Below are 18,507 nucleotides of genomic sequence, written 5' to 3'. Positions count from 1 at the left end.
ATATGATAAAATGTTCCTATTTTTAAACAGAATTACCGACAGATTCACTGATAAAATATTTGGTATTGTAGCACCTCTGAAAACACATAAATGAAAAACACAACAGAAAAATATGCTTGTATGTTTTTGAACAAAAAACAGTGCGATCCATCAGCATAAGGGCAGTTTATTTCATTACAGTTGTAAAATGACAGTACACAAACTTCTATTTGATGCATCATTCTCGCAGGCAGTATTCATAACTTTTAAACTGTTGCTCCAGAAATTTGAAACAACTCCAGGTACAGCTACTGAATATGGCAGATAAGAACTGAAATCTTCTCGTTGACCTTCGTATGAACTGGAAAATGAACCCTGAACTTGAAATTTCCAACAAATATTAAATTACAATATACAAGACTAGGCCATTGTAAGATGACATTTGAATCCTGTGTCGATTGGCAGCAAACTAGTGAATTAATCCAATAAAAATTCAGGGAATGTTTAAAGGCATTGTGAAAAAATGCAGAATATTCCTGTCCAAGTGCTTTAAGATAGATTCTCATTAAGAGTTTCTGGTAAAAGACAAATTCACATTGACTTACACTAGAAAACCTATATCTGCAAATCTAAGGGGGGGGGGGGCACTGATTGCTACTCATTAAAAATGTGTCCGTAATTTTATTTTATAAAATCCTTAATAACAAATCAAAGATGGAGGTAAGTCAACTTTTATATCAGACGACTGAAATTAATTCAATGCATTAAAAATTAAGCTTTAAATAAAATGACTTTCCTTTTATTTATTTGACTGTATTTACACATGGAAGCCCTCAGTATACGTCACTAAACTCATCAAAAACCCAATCATATTGATCCCAAATGATGACCGTCCACATATGAGCAGTCAAATTCACAGCGTATGAAAAAACATGCTTGCATGAGCATCCTACTGACTCCTGTCAAGGAGGTGCTAATTCTTTGCATTAGTTGCATTTCTGAAAAAAAATACATCATAACATCTCTCTCCATTTTAATAATATAATGCTCAGAGTCCCCATTGGATGGGTGACAACATATCCGCTACATCTGTTCGCACACCTCTAGGCCTGAATGACCTCTCCTTCCTGAGGTTTGGAGCTCTGAAATGTTTTAGCTTCTGTGTGATTTGCTATTTTTCCGTTGATATGGTTTATGACGTAAAAACGACATGACAGAAAGAAAAAGTCACAGGGAGCAACTGCATAAATCCTTAAAAGAACATTTGGGAATTTGGGCTTCCGTAGGGTTTATTACACTCAATGGCAAACAAACTGGAGGAGCATTAAAGATGCATTATTTTCTCCTTCTAGCTCCTTCTAAACACGTGCAAGTAGATTCTAAGCCGATCCACAGCCGGGTGCTCTTGCTGTCTGGCGCTGGCTTGTGGCAGGAGGCGACCTGTGACCCCAGTCCTACCTGCATGCTACAGTAACAGCCGAGACAGTGGTGGGGGAGGGTCCAGAAGAGCCTACGTCGTAAACAATCACCACATCCGGGACATATTTAGAGGAAGTCCAGCTATAGCGTTCCCCTTCCATACATAACATTTGTGCTCTTGTGCTACTTTCGCCTCTGATCCGTTTCTGCGTCACAGCAAGAGCAGGATTCTTAATTTTTTTTTTTGTTTCAAGTTCAAATGTTCATTTGGCGAGAGTCAATGCCAAAAGGGAGAATGAGGAACTACACATCAACATGTGGTTTTTACAGTCCAGATGAGTGTAGCCGTTTCGTTGCGCCGCAGCAAAGCCGCCGCTCAGAGCCGGTGCCTGGAGTCCTGGCTGTAGCCTCCAGGGGACCCTCGGTTACGATGGGGCTTGTAAGAATCCTCGTAGGGGTCCTGGTAGTCCTCCTCCACCAGAGGCGAGTGGTCGCGGCTGTGCTGCGAGCACGAGGAGAGGCGGTTGCGATTCTTCCGTGCCCGTTCGTTATGGTAGTTCTCGTCGGCAGCCATCAGGCTGCAGCGCTCCACCGGCGAGTGGTCTGTCGTCGTGTGGTTGCTGTTACGGTTCCTTTGAGCCTGAAACAGAAGAAAAATACAGATTCTGTTTGATTTGTGAAGTTTAGAAATAAACACAGCATGAGATTGGAGTGTCAGAATCAGCTGCTTGGTCCAGTTCAAATGGATTCAGTAAACTAAAGGTTCACGCCAGGGGAGCTTTACCCGATATAATACACCCTACAAAAAGTACCTGTCACCAAAATATATCAAAATATGACAACACATGACAAATTAGAGTGGTTTCGTTTTATTTTCAACTGTGACAAGTCTAACAAAATGAAGGAAAAATGTCTTGGGAAGGAATTTTTTTCTGAAATTACTGAAAAATTAGGAATTCAAGAACAAACAAAAAAAAAAAATTCCAAAAAAATAAATAATGACTGGAAACTGGGTCTTTGGTCCAGCCATTCCTGGGACATTAGCGACTTCCCCGGTGAAAGTCTTCACTGCCTTCAACAGATTTCTGCCCTGCATTCAGTTTAAGTTGTGCCAATAATTTATGCTTGCTCGACTGGATGGTTTACATATTTGTGGTAAACATAAGCCTCACTGAATTCCACGGATCAGTAACACATCTCCATGCCGACAATCAGAGAGTGTAATCTCTGAATGAACTACAGACGTCTGATATTCTCACCTGGATGGCAGCAGGATACGGGGAGAGGGCGGTGGAGCCCAGATTGCGTCCCAACAGGGGGTTGAGCGGCGTGCTGAGTGACGTGTGTGTCGCACGCCAATACGCTTCCAGGTACTCCGCAAGGTGTTCGCATGCATCTTCCAGCTGGTTCTCATCCAGGATGATATCAAACATCTCCTGAGGTTTGGGAAAGAAAGGTGAAGAAAGTGTAGCCGCCGCTGCAGGAACATCAGTTACAGCAGACGACTGTCGTCTGGGGGACTCACAGAAGGACACTGTGCCAGTTTTTCCGCCGCAACCAGCTGCACATTCAGGTGTTTGCTTTGAGATTTGCCTCTTGATTTGATCAGTCGTTGGAGGACCTGTGGGAAGCAGAGGTGTAGCAGAGCAATGCACATGGAAATATCCCGAAATATATGGAACACAAAAGAAGTCTGTAGATTGCAAAGATATCAACAGTGTTGCACAGCGGTGCAGGACGGGCGACCTCCTGCTCGCCGGCAAAACAAGAGCGCTGATTGCTGATCACTACTGGTTTCCTTGGAGTTAAAGAGCACAAAGAACATAACAAGGACATTCGTCTCCAAGGAAACTGTACACCCCAAAGAAATGCAGGGAAATTAATGCTCCAAGTTCTTGCAATATAACATAGTCTGTCTCGTACAGACCAGATAGCACTGAGCTAATCGGTGACGTCGGAAGCAGGAATATCATATAAGGGCCTCAACTGGGTTCTCCTTGAGTCTTGAGTGAACTGTACCTTTGGAAATCAACCGTTTAAATGAGTGGATTTCTAGATCTTCTGTCTCACCTTAGGAGAGGACACTTTGACGTGGACGATGATGGGCGCTAAGGAGGTCTTGATGAGCTGCGCCGGATGATTGATGGTGTCTGCATCCAACACCACCAGCTGTAGAGACCTGGCCAGTTCAAAGATTCTTTCTATTTCGCTCTGGACCTCCGCTGCAAGAAGAAGAAGAAGAACAACAACACGGCAGGGCAGCCATGAAGAGGAGGGAACATGAAGGTAACATTCAGGGTCTGAACACCTACAAGACATGCACATCATTGAGTGAAACAGTTCCTGTAGCTTTACCAAGACTGGAGCGGGTGTTGGATCTCTCAATGATGGCCCTCTTACTTGGGTTGTTTAGTACTGACCTCTTGGCCAATGATATGTCAGCTGTTACCCTTGTGATGGATATCCTGAAACAACACAGAAAGCACATGTAAAGGAGTCTGAGCCAGAAGCGCGATGATGCCAGCATGACAGACGCTCACCTTCCGTCGAACCTGTGCTTCAGGAAGTCAAACAGAGCCTTCTGCATCATGTCCGTCACCTACGTAGATGGATGGAAGGAGGGATGGAAGATAGGAATGAGAAGAGGAAGAAGGAAGAATCAGGTTGGGTTAGAAAGATGAGGGTAAAAGAGGCTGCATTAGCCTACAAAACTGGTATCCCAGCACCTTTAGAGGAGAAGATAGAGAGGTTTGTCACAACAAATGTTCAATTAGAGTGTTGAGCATTTATCAGATGAAATATTGTGTTATTAAGACTGTGGATGAAAAAGGTGATTCGTTTTCTAAGCGTTGTGGATTTACTGACATACGTGAGGAAATTGTACGCTGCTTGATTTGTCTGTTAATTTAAATGTTCCAGAACATTTAAATTTCCTCTTATAATCAAGTTTTTACATATAAATATTTGATCAGTTTGTGAAATAAGATGCAATATCATATTTTATACTACCCCATATATTAAGTAGCTCTTGCCTGGCTCATCTAGCCACAGCACTGATGCATTAATAGTAAAAAATAATAAGATATGACCGCTGGGGGTCATTCTGCTGCACAATGACTGCAATTCATTGAGGTTTATTTCGCTCACAATAATTTTCTTGTTTCGGCGACAGTTTGAAATGCAGTCTCTTTTCTCATAGGCGATTTGTCCGATTGGTATTTTTATTCTAAAGGGAGGACAGAATCGGTAAACTGCTGCTTCCCTGCTCACATACTGTAAGCTTGACACAATGCATCCTGTAGTTAAGCACCGTGGAATGAATTAATGTGTCTACATCCTCATTCTGTCACTGGCAGAAAGAAAAACAAGCAAAGACACGCAACAATTCTGCTCCTCATGAGCAGCAAAAGCTAAAGAAAGGAATCATATTATTTACACGTATGTGAGTTGGACGCTGAAATCTCTCACGTTTTGTCTCTCCTATTTAAAAACCTCGGTGCAGTGCATTATTCTGGGTTTCTAATTTCAAACTATGCTCCACTTTTTTCAGGCTGGTGCAGTTTATTCAGAAGGTTGTTACCACGGCAACACCAGAATGGGAGGCGAAGACTGTGACTCCATGACAACTGACTCCCACTTCCCACTGCCTGCTTGGCCTCCTTTTTTTGGTTTTTGCCTGGTGGTTCCAGTGGTAACTGATAATCAATGATCAGTTTCAGTTTTAATTCTGCGTCTCTGGGAAAATTCACATTTTAGAGGGATTAGCACTGCAGGGAATGCGAGAAGCTGCATGATGCAACACCAGGTATTAATCAGCTTAGCCCCTCATGCATTCATTGTCACTGCACATAAATAGGGAGGATAATAAAGGAAGGAAAAGGCTGGTTATTTCAGCTTATTCCAGTGCTAAATTAAATATATTTCAAAGTGCATTTCAATAAAATGTCACGACGATCTTTCATTATGAAGAACGTTTGTGCAGAGCTCTGCAGTAAAAATGGACGTTTGAGCTCCAAGGAACCAGCAGAGTGAACCCAGGGTGGGGAGGGCGATGGGGCTGAGAGGGGGGGGCGGGGGTCCTACCTCATAACCTTTCAGCGAGGGTCCCACCAGGACGACCGGCCTCATGGAGGGAACCACGTCGTACGGAGGGATGTGCTCAGCCTGGAAGACGAGGTCACAGATGATGTCATGACGCTCAAACACGTCAAACTAAAGACTAAACCGAGGTGTTTTTTTTTTCCTGAGGAGCTAATGCTAAGGATGCTAATTAAAGGCACGTGACTGTAACAGAATTGAAACGGCCACACTCACCACTTTCTGTTTCTGCTTCCCTGAAACGAAAAAGGAAGACGACGTCGGTGAACGACGACTACTTCGTTCCCTCTCACACCCTAACCGAATATTTTCCAACCAACCTGCTGAGTTGGGGTTTGGCTTGAACGTTCCCGACACCATCTCTCCCAGACTGGAGGAGGAATTCCCGCTGGATTTACTGCTGCGATGAAAACAGCGAGCAGAGAGAAGAGTCAGAACAGGACGACCACAGACTGTCAGCAGAAATATCTCGACAGGCGAAACAGAAACTGACGAGTCCTGGTAGCTGAAACTTTCCACGTGATGGAAATATCAGCGGTGGCCGCGATCCAGGCTCCCCCTGAGAGGTTGGACCACAGAACACAGCCGGGCTTTAATCTATTTCATTTCCTCTCTTGCTGCCAGCTCCTCTATCAGCCTCCACTCGTCTCTAAAGTGGCTCTCTGCTCAACACATCCCTTAAAACCGTCCGGCTGCTCTTTATCCCTCCTGACCCGCGTATCTCCTGGACGGGTTCTCGACTCACCCGTGGAAACGTCCTCTCTTCTGCTCCTGCTGAAGTCGGATGTTTTCCAGTTTCAGAGGACTCGGGATGAAGCCGATCTCACAGCCTTCCTTCACCAGACGGCCGATCCACCAGTCGTTGTTGAACTTCTGTACATCGGAGAGAAATAAAGCGGATAGAGTGTTTCCTTTGGATGTGGGAGTAGAAGAAAAATGTGCATTGTGTGTACACAGACGAAAGGGGCACAAACACAGGATCTGCACCGATTTAAATTAATAAAAATAATTCAAATTTTAAATTCATAAAGCTTCAACTTTGAAAAGTTTGTCATTTAAAAAATAATCAAGAACAAAAAAAAATAATTTGAAAGTGGATTTTTTTTTTCAAATAAATTGAAATCAATTGTTGAAGAAAATAGGAAGAGAATAAAAAAAGATTAAAAATTCTTAACATTATAAAAGGGGTTGGAGAAGGATAAAAAAAAACAGGGAAAATTAAAAATAACCAATGCTACAGGAATAAATAAATTAAAAAACAAGGGAGGGGTAGGGAAGGAAAACTAACCTTCGGGTGTGGAAAAATAACATCAAACGTCAAAGTTAAATTGGTCTTAATTACTGCATTGTGGGAAATGTAGATTTTGGCCCAAGCACACTTTTGACCTTTTTTTTTTAGATACTTTTATGCTTTCGGGGGCCACAAAAAGTGATGTGGCGGGCCATGTCTGGCCCGCGGGCCTTGAGTTTGATACATGTGCTTTAGAGGCACAGCTTTACCTCCTTGATGTGGAGGAAGTCCTTGGCGTCGAAGGACACGGCGGTGCCGGCCACGGGGACGTCCTCATCCAGAGCGCCGCAGTAGCTGACATTGGTCCTCACAGCAAACGCCACCGCTTTAGTCTGGAGGGAGAAATGAGGAGGAAATAATGATGGGATGGATACTTTATTCATGATGAAATGCAAAGTGGCGTGCATGAGGCTCAGTATTCGCTGCTCTTTGACCTTTGCCCTCTCCAGCTGGACGGTGGCCTGCTGCTCCCTCTCCTGCCGGCCGCCCTCCTTATCCTCCTCCAGGGACACATCCGAGTCTGACGGTCGGCTTGTGTAGGAATCAGCTGAGCCCTAGGGGATGCAGAGCGACAGGAAGTGATGCGTTACACAAGGTCGGAAAAACATGTGGAATCCAACCATAAAGCGCCGTAAAAGTGGAATCTATTGCATCCTTGTAATAAAAATAAATAAACTCAAGCGCTAATACATTCAGGACAAATCACACCTGATGCTTAAAAGGCTTCTGAGTCACGTGACCAGCGGTCCCGACTCCTCGCCGTTCAGGATCAAAGGCCGACAGATTAAAGATGGTGAACCGGCGGCGACGGGAAGTTCAGAAAGATGGCGCTTTTATTTTTAGACGTACAATCAGAAACAAGGAGGCCCGACGGCTGAAAAGCCTCTCGTTTCTTTCCTCACCAGGAGGATTTGAGTCGACGTGAATCTGAATGACTTACAGGAATGAATTTATCAGAGACACAAAAAAAGATGACGACCGACATGAAAAGGCAGCATGCTAAACCAACACGGTGCTGCATCCTTCCTTTGAATTCCCTCCGGTTGAATCGGAGCTATTCTTATGCTAATCACGCCTTTTTGAAGGACTGGAAATGTATATTTTTATTTATTTTGTGACACAAGTCATGAGCTGGTGATGGAGCGCCGCCACTCGTCACTCGTTCACAGATTCACAGCTTTGTTATTCTGCGCTGTAACTCTGATGTGTCTGTACTTCACACCGCTCAGCTGAGCAGTCATACATTAGCATAAACACTGGACGCCCGGATCACACACCGGGAGCGATCAGACCCCCGGGGGTCCAACAGCTATCTACTGCTCAGCATTGGGTGTTTTAGCACAGGTGGAGGGAATGGAGCCATCCACACCCAGGGGTTACTCCTCCTGTCACCAGCAGTTAAATGCTAGCATGTCATGTCATGTCATGTCATGTCATGTCATGTCATGTCAAGTCATGTCATGTCATGATTTAGCCCAGTGTCTGTGCTGAAATTAGTGCAGGAACGTTACGTAACGCGCAAAGATCCGTTTTGATAGGTGAGCGTGTTGCGTGAGGCGATCCTGTGATCCCAGAGTAATGGCGGTGGCATGGAGCGTGACATAATGCTTGAATCTGCTCATGAATTTTAACGACTGATCCACTTTCATGTCATAAAATCAAAGCGGTTCACACGACAACGGCAGACGCAGTTCGTGCCTACGGAGAGCAGACGGGCCGATAAATCACCTGAAAGCAGCTCTTATAGAGCGATGAAGTAAAAAAAAAGTAACTGATCCCTCAAGATGGTGATGGAGGGACAGGTGATGGAGGGACAGGTGATGGAGTAACAGGTGATGGAGGGACAGGTGATGGAGGGACAGGTGATGGAGGGACAGGTGATATTCCAGAAAGGCATTCTGTTGGAAACACAGCAGCTGATATTTTACTGTGATGTCATCACTAGAGTCTGATTCAAAAAGCAGCAGTGAAATCACACACACACACACATACATACACACACACACACACACACACACACACACACACACACACACACACACACACACACACACACTGAGCGAATCAGAGCTCAGGGGACTGGAAACATGCTTACAAAGGTTTACTTGACATCAGGACTAAGGTGTGATGTATTGCTTTAAATTCCACAAGTTCATCATTTTCCTCTCCTGCTGGAGCGCCTCCCCTCATCCAATCACCACGCACGCTGTGGCGTCACCTCCTCACCCAGACAGACACAAGTACAGTCAGACCAACATAAATGCTGTGTCGTCACCATGTCAGTGACCCCAGTGAACAATCCGTCCTGCAGGACCACGGACAGTGTGTAAAAATGATATGACAGATGGATGGCAGCAGGAAATGTCCCGTCATGATGGAATAATCCGTCTTTGACGCCCAAGTGATGTGCTTTTTGTTTCATCTTTCTATCTGCAACGGTTGTGGACAAACGAACGAATGAACGGACGTACGGATGAACACATGAACACTGACAATTACAATACATCACTGCTTTGAAGGGGGATGTAATAGTAATAATAATAGTAATAATAATAATAGTAATAATAATAGTAATAATAATAATAATAATAATATCCACTGATAAATGATAATTAAATTTGAATAATAATAAACGGAATAATAAAAATATTAACAGCAAAAACAATAATATTATCCACCTTATAATAATCATAATAATAATAATTTCCATTATTATTATTAGTTATGTCATGGTTTGGTGTTTGTGTCATGTTGCTCTGCTGTGCTGAGGGTGTGGCAGGAGGCGGGGCTGACCTGGTGGGCGGAGCCTCATCTCCACACCTGTTGCTCATCTCCACACCTGTGCCTGATCAGGCTGATCAGCCTGAGGCTTCTTAAGCCGCTTCTCCTTCGGCTCGGTGTCAGATTGTTCTGTACTCCCACAGGTCCAGATTGTTGGACTTGCAGAATTTTCTTGTGTTTCCTGGATTTTTGCTTTTTTTTTTTTTGGATTGAACTATGAGTGAAAGCTTCTCGTTCTACATTTGGCTCCTGACCCTCTCCGTGACAGAACTGGATGTAAATGAAGGGGTTTTGTTGTGCTGTGAGTCGACCGGTCAGGCTGGATGGACTTCAGGGCGCCGCTGCTAATGATCCGGTCCGAGCCGTGGGACTGTCTCCTCGATACAAATAACTGTTATTTACTGCCTCATTACAAATTAAATCTATAACTGGAAGTCTGGAAAGGAAGGACAATAAAAGCCCCCCCCCCGCCACCACCGGCCACCATAGACCAGCACCTGATTAAAACGCATCTATGTGAAAACGGATTAAAACTCTCCTGGGGAGAATCTTCTCTTATTTGTTGTGTCAGGTTTTTTTTTTTGTTGGTTTTTTTAACACATTTTTCAGTTTGTTCATACAGTGTAAAAACTGTTGGTACTGAAACACTGAATATTAAATACATAACAAAGCTTGAAGAAAAATTTAATTATAAAGAATCTGAAAATTTTTTAATTTTCCAATGAGAAATTAAAGAAGCTAAAACTGAGCTTTTGTAAACCTCCTGGATCTGCCTCTTTGGACAAATCTGCAGCTTATTTTAACGGATTCTCTTCCAACGATTCATTCGATTCCATTAAAAACATCAACAAACTGAAAAAAACAAGGAAATCACAGAGACTTGAATTCTAATTATGACTGAATCGCTGCTTCCTGGAAACATTAAAGATGAAGTCATTCATCTGGTTTTACTGCTGCAGGACGAGCATCACAGAAACAACACGCTAACCTCTTCGTCTCGTGATATCTGTTGTCCATGCACACACACACACACACACACACACACACACACACACACACACACACACACACAGAGCTATCTAAGAGCGTCAAGTGGCCGGTCTTGAGTCCATCGTGTGACACTCATGCTTTATCCACTCAGACGCCACAGCCTGGACCTCCTCCCGTCTCCTTCCTTCTTCCTCCCCAGGCCTCCACACCAACCTGACTGGGTGTGGGGGGGGGGGATAAAAACATTCTAGTTTCATTACATCCTCCAGGAGAGGAACCCATCGCTGCTTTAAAACCACTGAACACCCAGAGCTCAGATCTCATCCTCAAAAATCATTTATTAGACGCTTTAAAAGCATTAATCCATCTAGTTGTCCGAATATATCTGAGTATTGATGGGAATTTCAGTGATATTCTTCACAAAATGACCGAAAAAAAGGTAAATATTTTTGGTCCAATGCTCAGACGCTCTGGTGGGACGTCCTTTTGGAGGATCTTTTCGGCCTCCTCACACTCAACAAGGCGCCTCTGATAAAGTCCTCCTGCTTTTCTTATCATGTCTGATTCCTTTGCAACCAAACCAACCGGAGTCGCTCCCAGTATTCCCAAACTTCCACTGAGGAATCCACTGAGTAAGTCCTCCACTAGAGATTAAAATCACCTCCATCCTCCTGGAGACAAAAACAGAAGCACCTGTCTCCAGACTCCAGATGTAGGAGTGAAGACATCTCTGCACCTTTAAAGTTCCCCCAGGATGGATTTCCTGAGGTCTTGACAGATTCTGGCTCAGTGGGATTCCCTCCCTCCCCTCCACGCAGCGTCAGCTCCTACATTTACTGCCTTTGTAAGCATTTTTACGCTACTCACACACATTTTTAATCACACCTCCCTGCCCATCCACGAGGCTGTCGGCCTCTGTATCTCCGCTGCCATCAGCTGCGTGCGATGAAGACGAGGAGGGAACGCCACAATCCTCGGCTTTGCATGCATTTGCGTGTGAAAGACATGGCAGCGAGACGCATCAGCTGCCTGGATGTGATGAAGGGAGACACGCAGACAAGTGAGGAACATACAAATGAAGCCACGACAGGAGATCCGTCATCTGAGAAAACCACACAAGGAGCCTCTTTGACATTATACACACACACACACACACACACACACCCTTCCCCCAACCTCCTCTAACTCCCCCGAGAGTCTCGGAGCATTCTGTGGATGCTGGTGAAGGGATCAGGCAGCCACAGCACAACAGAGAAGCGTGGTTTACGGAGTCAGACGGCCCCTGAACTCACCGCCTCCGAGTCTTCAAATCCATGCAGGTACAAGTTATCGTACATGGAGGAGTGGGAATCCAAAAAAAAAGCAGCTCTAGAACCGGTGGAGGATCAACCTGAGAGGACGGACGATGAGAGGAGGGGAGTGATGGAGCCCACCAGCGGTCTCTTTCTCCACATGAAGGTGGAGCGCAGAGCAACACAATAGATCAGTGATAAAAAGGTGCAGATCTCTGTTTTTTTTTCTGAGGATCTTGAACGTTACTGCTCCTGAGACGAGCGAGCGTCGCTTCCCATCACGGAACAGCCAGGTTGTCCCCAGAGGCATGAGCAGACCTGGTGGTTCATCTGCCTACCCGAGCTCAGATCACACAAGCCAATCCCTTCCTCCAACACTGGATGATGACAGAGGTGAGATGCCGCCTGCCGATTGGCTGACGCAGGCTCCAGTCAATAATACCGAACAAGGAAGAGGCAGAGAGGGGGACGGGGTGGGGGTCTGCAGCCTGGGGAGCAGCGTTAACCTGCAAAGCATGAGCGTTTGTGTGCATCAATGCGTGTGATGTGATCTCTTTGAGCGAGTCATGTGATTGTAATTTACAGGTGTGAAGCAAAGGTGAGCAGCCGAGTGATGACGCTCCAACAGGAAGCAGACCTGATGCAGCAGAGAGGACAGAAATAGAGTTTCAGTCTCTATTTTAATTCTTATCATGAGTAAAGTCGTTAAACGTGCTCTTCCTTTCATTTCATTGATCCGCAATTATTAGTTCTTGATGTCTTTAATTATTATTCCTATTTTTTGACAAAACAGATACATTATGGAATCAAAAATATGTTAGTGCATTTCTAAAAAAAACCCCAAACAAACCCCAAAGAGGTTTCTTTATTATTCAAAAAAGGGGGGGAATAGAAAATCAAATTTAAAGATAAAACATAATTGTGCTTAATCAAATTAAAATGCAGTAAAATTTGGATAGATGGAAAATGAAAATCTATTTCTCTATTTCTACAACTTTCATGCTGTAACACCTGTTCAGGGAACACGGGTGCAGTCATATTTCTATGTTAAATCAACCAATAAATCAATCAATTGATAAATCAAGTCAATCCATTGTGTATTTCTTCATTATCCCCCCAAATGAAACTGACGGACAACCCTTTTACGCCCAGCCGCTCCGTCGACACAGTAGAGCGGCAGCGCCCTCTGCTGGCGGCTGCTGCTACAGCAGGCGCACCTGCTGCTACAGGACGATGCAGCTTCGGCAGAACCTTCATCTCAGAACGGCTTCCTCATCTTCTTGTAAGGACTGTAGATCAAAGCACAAGCTGCATGATCTACCAAAGGACCGTAGATGAAAGCGCAATGAGAGTAAATGTTTGTTCAGGTTTTTTTCCCCACTTCATCAGGTGAAAATCCAAAAACAGAGGTGTGAAATAAAATCCCTGCTTTGTGTTCTTTTTTTTTAATAAGCAAACTGGAGCCCCCAGTGCAAACCCTTTCTAAATGTTAGTTAGCATTAGCTCCTTGCCAAGTGTCCTAGCGTCTTTTCGCCGACAAGTGTTGGAAGGATGGACATCAAAGCCATCATCTTGAAGATGAAATGATTGAAATTATCTTTAGCTGCTTTTATTGGCTGCAGATTCTCTGCAGCAAGTACTGCCAAGAGCCACAGAAGTTCCACCAAAAATAAGTATAATGAGAATGTAATTAAAAATTACTTCTAACACAAAAGTATATTAATTATTATAGGGGACATGGAGATGATAGAGAATGAGAATTCTCTATCATCTCCATGTCCCCTATAATAATTAATATACTTTTGTGTTAGAAGTAATTTTTAATTACATTCTCATTATACTTATTTTTGGTGGAACTTCTGTGGCTCTTGGCAGTACTTGCTGCAGAGAATCTGCAGCCAATAAAAGCAGCTAAAGATAATTTCAATCATTTCATCTTCAAGATGATGGCTTTGATGTCCATCCTTCCAACACTTCCTCCGGGATTAATAAAGTATCTATCTATCTATCTATCTATCTATCTAAGGAAGGCTACCAAATGGAGTTTTCTACTGAGCGCGCAGTACTCTCTGTGTGTAATCAGGTTATAGCTGCTCTCCAGTGGGGATGAATTCACTCTGGAAGCAGCGACAGTCCAGCGGGTGGATGGATGGGTGGAGGGATGGATGGGGCTGCGAGGGCAGCGGCTGCCACATCAAGCAATTCACAAATGAAAGGCAGCGGAGTTGAGCCGTGACCTACATAAGAGGGATTATCGGCGTGAAGAAGCCCCTTCTTGTCACTTCACAGGCTGGGAAAAATGGGTTAAAGGGAAATCTCTGTTTAATGCAGTGTGATTCAGAAAATTTAATTTAATTTCTGGGCATTGTGAGCAAAGGTAACCCTTAAGGATGAGAATTTCTGATTCAGGCAGACGGGTTTCTCGATTTTCTCGATTTTCACTAAATGGAACAGACCTTTTCTGAATCGCTGTGCTTTTGACCTCCCAGATAACAGCTGTCCAATCAGATCTGGCCCTGGTGGGATTTACTGCAAATAGTTTCAGGAATAAAACCAAGATATGAAGTAAAACACCTTCCGGAGAAGAGTTAGCGTAACGGAGAAGAAGGCCGCATTCCTCTCAGCATCCATCCTCTTTATATCCGTGAAGAAAAGCTGTTGCTCATCAACCGTCTGCTCTTGACCCCTGCTGTTGAAGGGCATCTGTTGCCGTGGTTACACAAGGGAATCAAAGAGAGCCCACTCTTCTCACCTGATGTTGAGCACACCGGTGATGACACCAATCACAACAGCGGTCTTCAAGAAATCTGTGAACACGCGATGAAGCGACGTTTCCCTCCTCCGGTCCGGACTTGTTCAAACCCTGATTGTCTAGTTTTTACAGATTAATTTTTAGTAGGTTTGCTTCTTCCCATTCCTCCATTATATCTGGCTTTCCATCCATCCTGGGAGCTACATCATTAATTTAACGCAGCGGAGCGTTCAGTAATTAACAGACATCAACAGGTTCCACATACAGCACAGAAGCTGCTGCAGAATCCAGCATCAATCCTGTAGTTAAAAAGCTTTAGTTAAAAACTTAAATTAGACATCAAAATTATGCATGACCTGCTCAGCCTGATCCTCACAGAGACAAATCTCAGACGTACCAACTGACCTACATGCGATGGAAACTTTTGCAGATGTGCACATGTGACGCCATCATAAATCCCATCCGGCCATTCCATTTAACGTTTGTCGTATGCTTTTGTCAGCACATCCCATTTGATTCGCTGTTTCCGGCCCATCAGGGGGTAGTTCCATTTCAGGGATCGGAGGGGAAGAGCGTGTGAAAGACAGAAAGGAGGTTGGGTACTAAGGTACCCAAAGACAAACTGTCCTTGCGATGCTGAATGGCCTCTGTCAGCCTTCGTTTCCGTGGTAACTTGTTAGCAGGATGTCCAAGTCCTTCGGGTACAGAAGCGGATCTCCCCTCTGTACCCTGAAGCACAGAAATACACCAAACCAGCGCATCCGTTGACACACATAGAGGCGGCGGCAGCTGCACCTTCCTAGCCCTGTCTTCATGAATTATACAAGCCGATGGACGCCTCCAACACAGCAGAGCGAGGCGAACACAAATCAAGGTCAGAGAATCGTCCTCACCTGTCTGAGGATGAAGCTGGTGGAGGTGGTGCTGCCGTCGGACCTCTTCAGCCGGCTGCGTCTGGAGTAGGTCCCTCTATTTGCCTACAGAGGACACAACATATTGATGAAATTCTATTTATTAAGTTTATTGAGTTATCCTCCCTCGATGGCGCTCTGGCGATGCCCCCGGCGCTCGTCCTCTGCCGTGACCCGATTACACAAAGTCAATTTTTATAGCTCCATTAAAAATACATCATAGATGTGTTTTGGATGGACGTTGTGCGTGACCTATTTCCCATTCAATTTGTTTTAGTGCTCAAGGAGAAGTGAGATAAGCTTCACCTGAGATAAAGAGGAGGAGTAAAACAATTTTATGACACCACGTGGCTTCCTGGGACAAAATTTATCATATTTATTACATTGGCAATGCAAATAAATTTTTTTTTCCCATTTTGGTTTGATCTGCTTACTGTTGACTATTGACTTAAACTGGAAAATTATAAAATAACATGTGTTACTTTTTAATATTACGTTTGAAACGAGCATTCGCAATGAAGCTTTGAACATGAATGGAGTTAAGGTTAGAGTTAGGATTCGGTTAGGTTTGGGTTAGGCTTAGGGTTGGGTTTGGGTTAGGGTTAGGGTTAGGTTTAGGGTTGGGTTAGGTTAGGTTAGGGTTAGGTTAGGATTAGGGGTATCAACTGTTTCTACAATTAGGAAAGTTTTTTTTAAATGATTGACTTCTGTCGAAAAGTCTCAATTTTAAATAACATTTTTCAACTGATATTTAACCATATTTTAGAAACATGTCACACAACTGGAATAAAAATTATGTTAGGTGGAACTTTTTTGATCCGATGTTGAACAAACACAACCAGGACTAGTTTGTGTGAACTGATAATTTTGAATTTGAGCGAATCAAAATGACCTGTGGCGTTCCCCAGGGGTCGATGCTCAGCCCACATTTATTCAATTCAATTTCAGTTCTATTCTGTAGAACATCGTCTATGCAGATGACACAGCATTATACTGTATTACATCATCATCACACAACTTAATGAGGAATCTGAGGCGACCTCTACTGAACCTTGACTATTATCACTGTAAAATCTGAAAACCAAACCAGAAAGCTTTTGATGTCATTTTGACCTCATACCTAAATTTTAACAACCATATCAGGACAATTACAAAAGCAGATTATTATTACCTTAAAATATATAGCAAGGATTAAAAGATTTCATTTTCGGCCGGCTCGATTTATTGAAATGATGTCTTTACAGGTTTAAAATGAAATCAGCATCTCTTCCTATGATGGATTTGCTTCACTTTCCCAGAATCGGAACCACGCCAACCGAGTCAGCTTTTAGTTTTTCCCTCCACAACAGCGATACAAACAACCAGAGGATTCGATGCTGTCTCAGCTCCTCTTATGCTTTAGTCATTAAACATTATTTACTGCAGCTTTCCCATAAAATCAAAGCACTTCTTTAATCATCCCTATTAATTTAATCCCAAATGTCACATTTTGTTTTCATTGGTTTACAAATGTTATTTTATTCTGATTTGTTTCTCATATTCTTAACATAATCTAACATCTTATTTTAATTCAATCTGTGCTTCCTTGAAACCCAATCTAAAAGGTGCCACAAATTAATTCTTGCCTTGCACCGATCAATAACCCAATCAAATCTATATATAGGCTGATACGTCAGAGACAGAAATGACTTACTGCCCAGTTTAGTAACAAATATGTGAGGAAAATTCCTCTTCAGTGCTAAAACATTTTTTTTACAGTGAGAAAGTGACTTGGACCAGCTCATACATCCAGAACGGAGTTCCATCAGGCGAGGATTAATAATTAAGAAGCCATTTTCATGTTTCTTAGAATAAATCAAATTCTCACCGGCTCCACTGAAACACAGGCCTTGATGGATGAGACCTCAGAGGCTCGTTAGAAACATGAAAAATGGCTTAAGTTGCAGTCTAATGACTTCCACACGCCTGTGGGGGTCAGAGATCATTTTTAAAATCAGTTTGTTTCTCTAGCGCAGGGGTCACTCTCTTATAAATCCATATTCCTTTTATTATTGGTGTGTTCATGTTTATTCCTGTTATAATAAATGAATGAGAACAAGTAGATAAAGAACGGGTTTTTTTTTTTTTTTTTTGCTCCTACCTGGAACACGGGCTTCTGCAGCCCATCTCCTATCCCGTGTCGGGTGTAGATGTGCCGGGACATCTCCGCCAGTTCATCCGTCCAGGGCGGGGGCTGCCGCTCCGCCGGAAGCGTCGCTGCATCGGGAGCGGACATCGGACCTCCGGATCCAGCTCCGGTCCCGTTCCCGCCACACGACAACAGAGATCCGAACACCTGAGCCGCGTCCCGTTCTGCAGGGAATCCGCACGGATGGAAGCTCGTGCCCGTGAATCAGCGCGTGCACGGATGCTAACCCTCCCCCCCTCCCCTCCCGCAACGCAGCCGTGATGCGTTCAATGACAGAGCACCATTTTATAATGGAAGTTATGACATTATTATTATTAATATTATTACAAATTATATTAAATAATAACAGGTTGGTTTTTTAAGAATGATGCCAATATAAAATATGAATAAAAAGAGCAGACGTGTGCGAACTACAAAGCTGAAGTTTCTCTGATGGATTGAATGTTTTGGCCCAGATCAGATTTTTCTCAGTGCGCATGCGCAAGAAGCTAAATTTAGTTAGAAATTAAATCCAGCAGCTCAAACCTGGAGGAAACCTGACATCAATTTGTGATGCCATATTTTACAGATCAGACTTGTGATTTTATTTGTTTGTGGAACATTTTGTGTTGTTTATGCGAACTTGTGATGCTCAACAGGTATTATCAACTAGTCAATACTGTTATAACTAATTTGTACACCTGATTACAATTATTTGAATCTTTAAAATATTGCAGGTATTGAACTTTGAGGAATATTTTATTTTCCTCAAAGTGAAGAAGACCTGTAATTTGCAATCTTTCTTTCAGGGTTTTGTTTGCTATATT

General features: G+C 43.4%; 1 protein-coding gene across 8 annotated transcripts; it reads right to left on the bottom strand.

Moving 5' to 3' along the window:
• Positions 1–150: 150 nt before the first annotated feature.
• Positions 151–17,852, bottom strand: cacnb4a (calcium channel, voltage-dependent, beta 4a subunit). Of its 8 annotated transcripts, none has more exons than XM_068328847.1 (14): positions 17,654–17,852; positions 15,496–15,579; positions 7,222–7,341; positions 6,997–7,119; positions 6,242–6,369; positions 5,817–5,896; positions 5,713–5,732; positions 5,482–5,562; positions 3,939–3,997; positions 3,754–3,863; positions 3,469–3,620; positions 2,924–3,019; positions 2,658–2,834; positions 151–2,038 (listed from the first exon to the last, which is right to left on the bottom strand). In XM_068328847.1, exons 1-14 carry the CDS (start codon positions 17,786–17,788, stop codon positions 1,775–1,777), a joined length of 1,629 nt encoding a protein of 542 aa, XP_068184948.1. In that variant the 5' UTR covers positions 17,789–17,852; the 3' UTR covers positions 151–1,774. The 8 variants fall into 8 exon arrangements, with proteins under 8 accessions (XP_068184948.1, XP_068184949.1, XP_068184946.1 ...); XM_068328848.1 differs by having other exon boundaries at positions 5,817–5,893; XM_068328845.1 differs by having other exon boundaries at positions 5,713–5,896.
• Between the last annotated feature and the right edge of the window lie 655 nt (positions 17,853–18,507).

This window comes from Antennarius striatus, chromosome 12 (genome assembly GCF_040054535.1).
Source record: "Antennarius striatus isolate MH-2024 chromosome 12, ASM4005453v1, whole genome shotgun sequence".
NCBI lineage: Eukaryota > Metazoa > Chordata > Actinopteri > Lophiiformes > Antennariidae > Antennarius > Antennarius striatus.
Note: the sequence above shows the minus strand (reverse complement) of the source record. Positions and strands in the feature narration are given on the sequence as shown.

Excerpts from the sequence above, each read along its gene's own strand:
- cacnb4a (XM_068328845.1), bottom strand. The coding sequence starts at position 17,788 with ATGTCCGCTCCCGATGCAGCGACGCTTCCGGCGGAGCGGCAGCCCCCG. Across the intron at positions 3,998-5,481 it reads CCTCGCTGAAAGGTTATGAG|GTGACGGACATGATGCAGAA; the intron begins GTAGGACCCCCG and ends CCATCTACGTAG. Across the intron at positions 2,835-2,923 it reads AACTGGCACAGTGTCCTTCT|GAGATGTTTGATATCATCCT; the intron begins GTGAGTCCCCCA and ends CCCAAACCTCAG.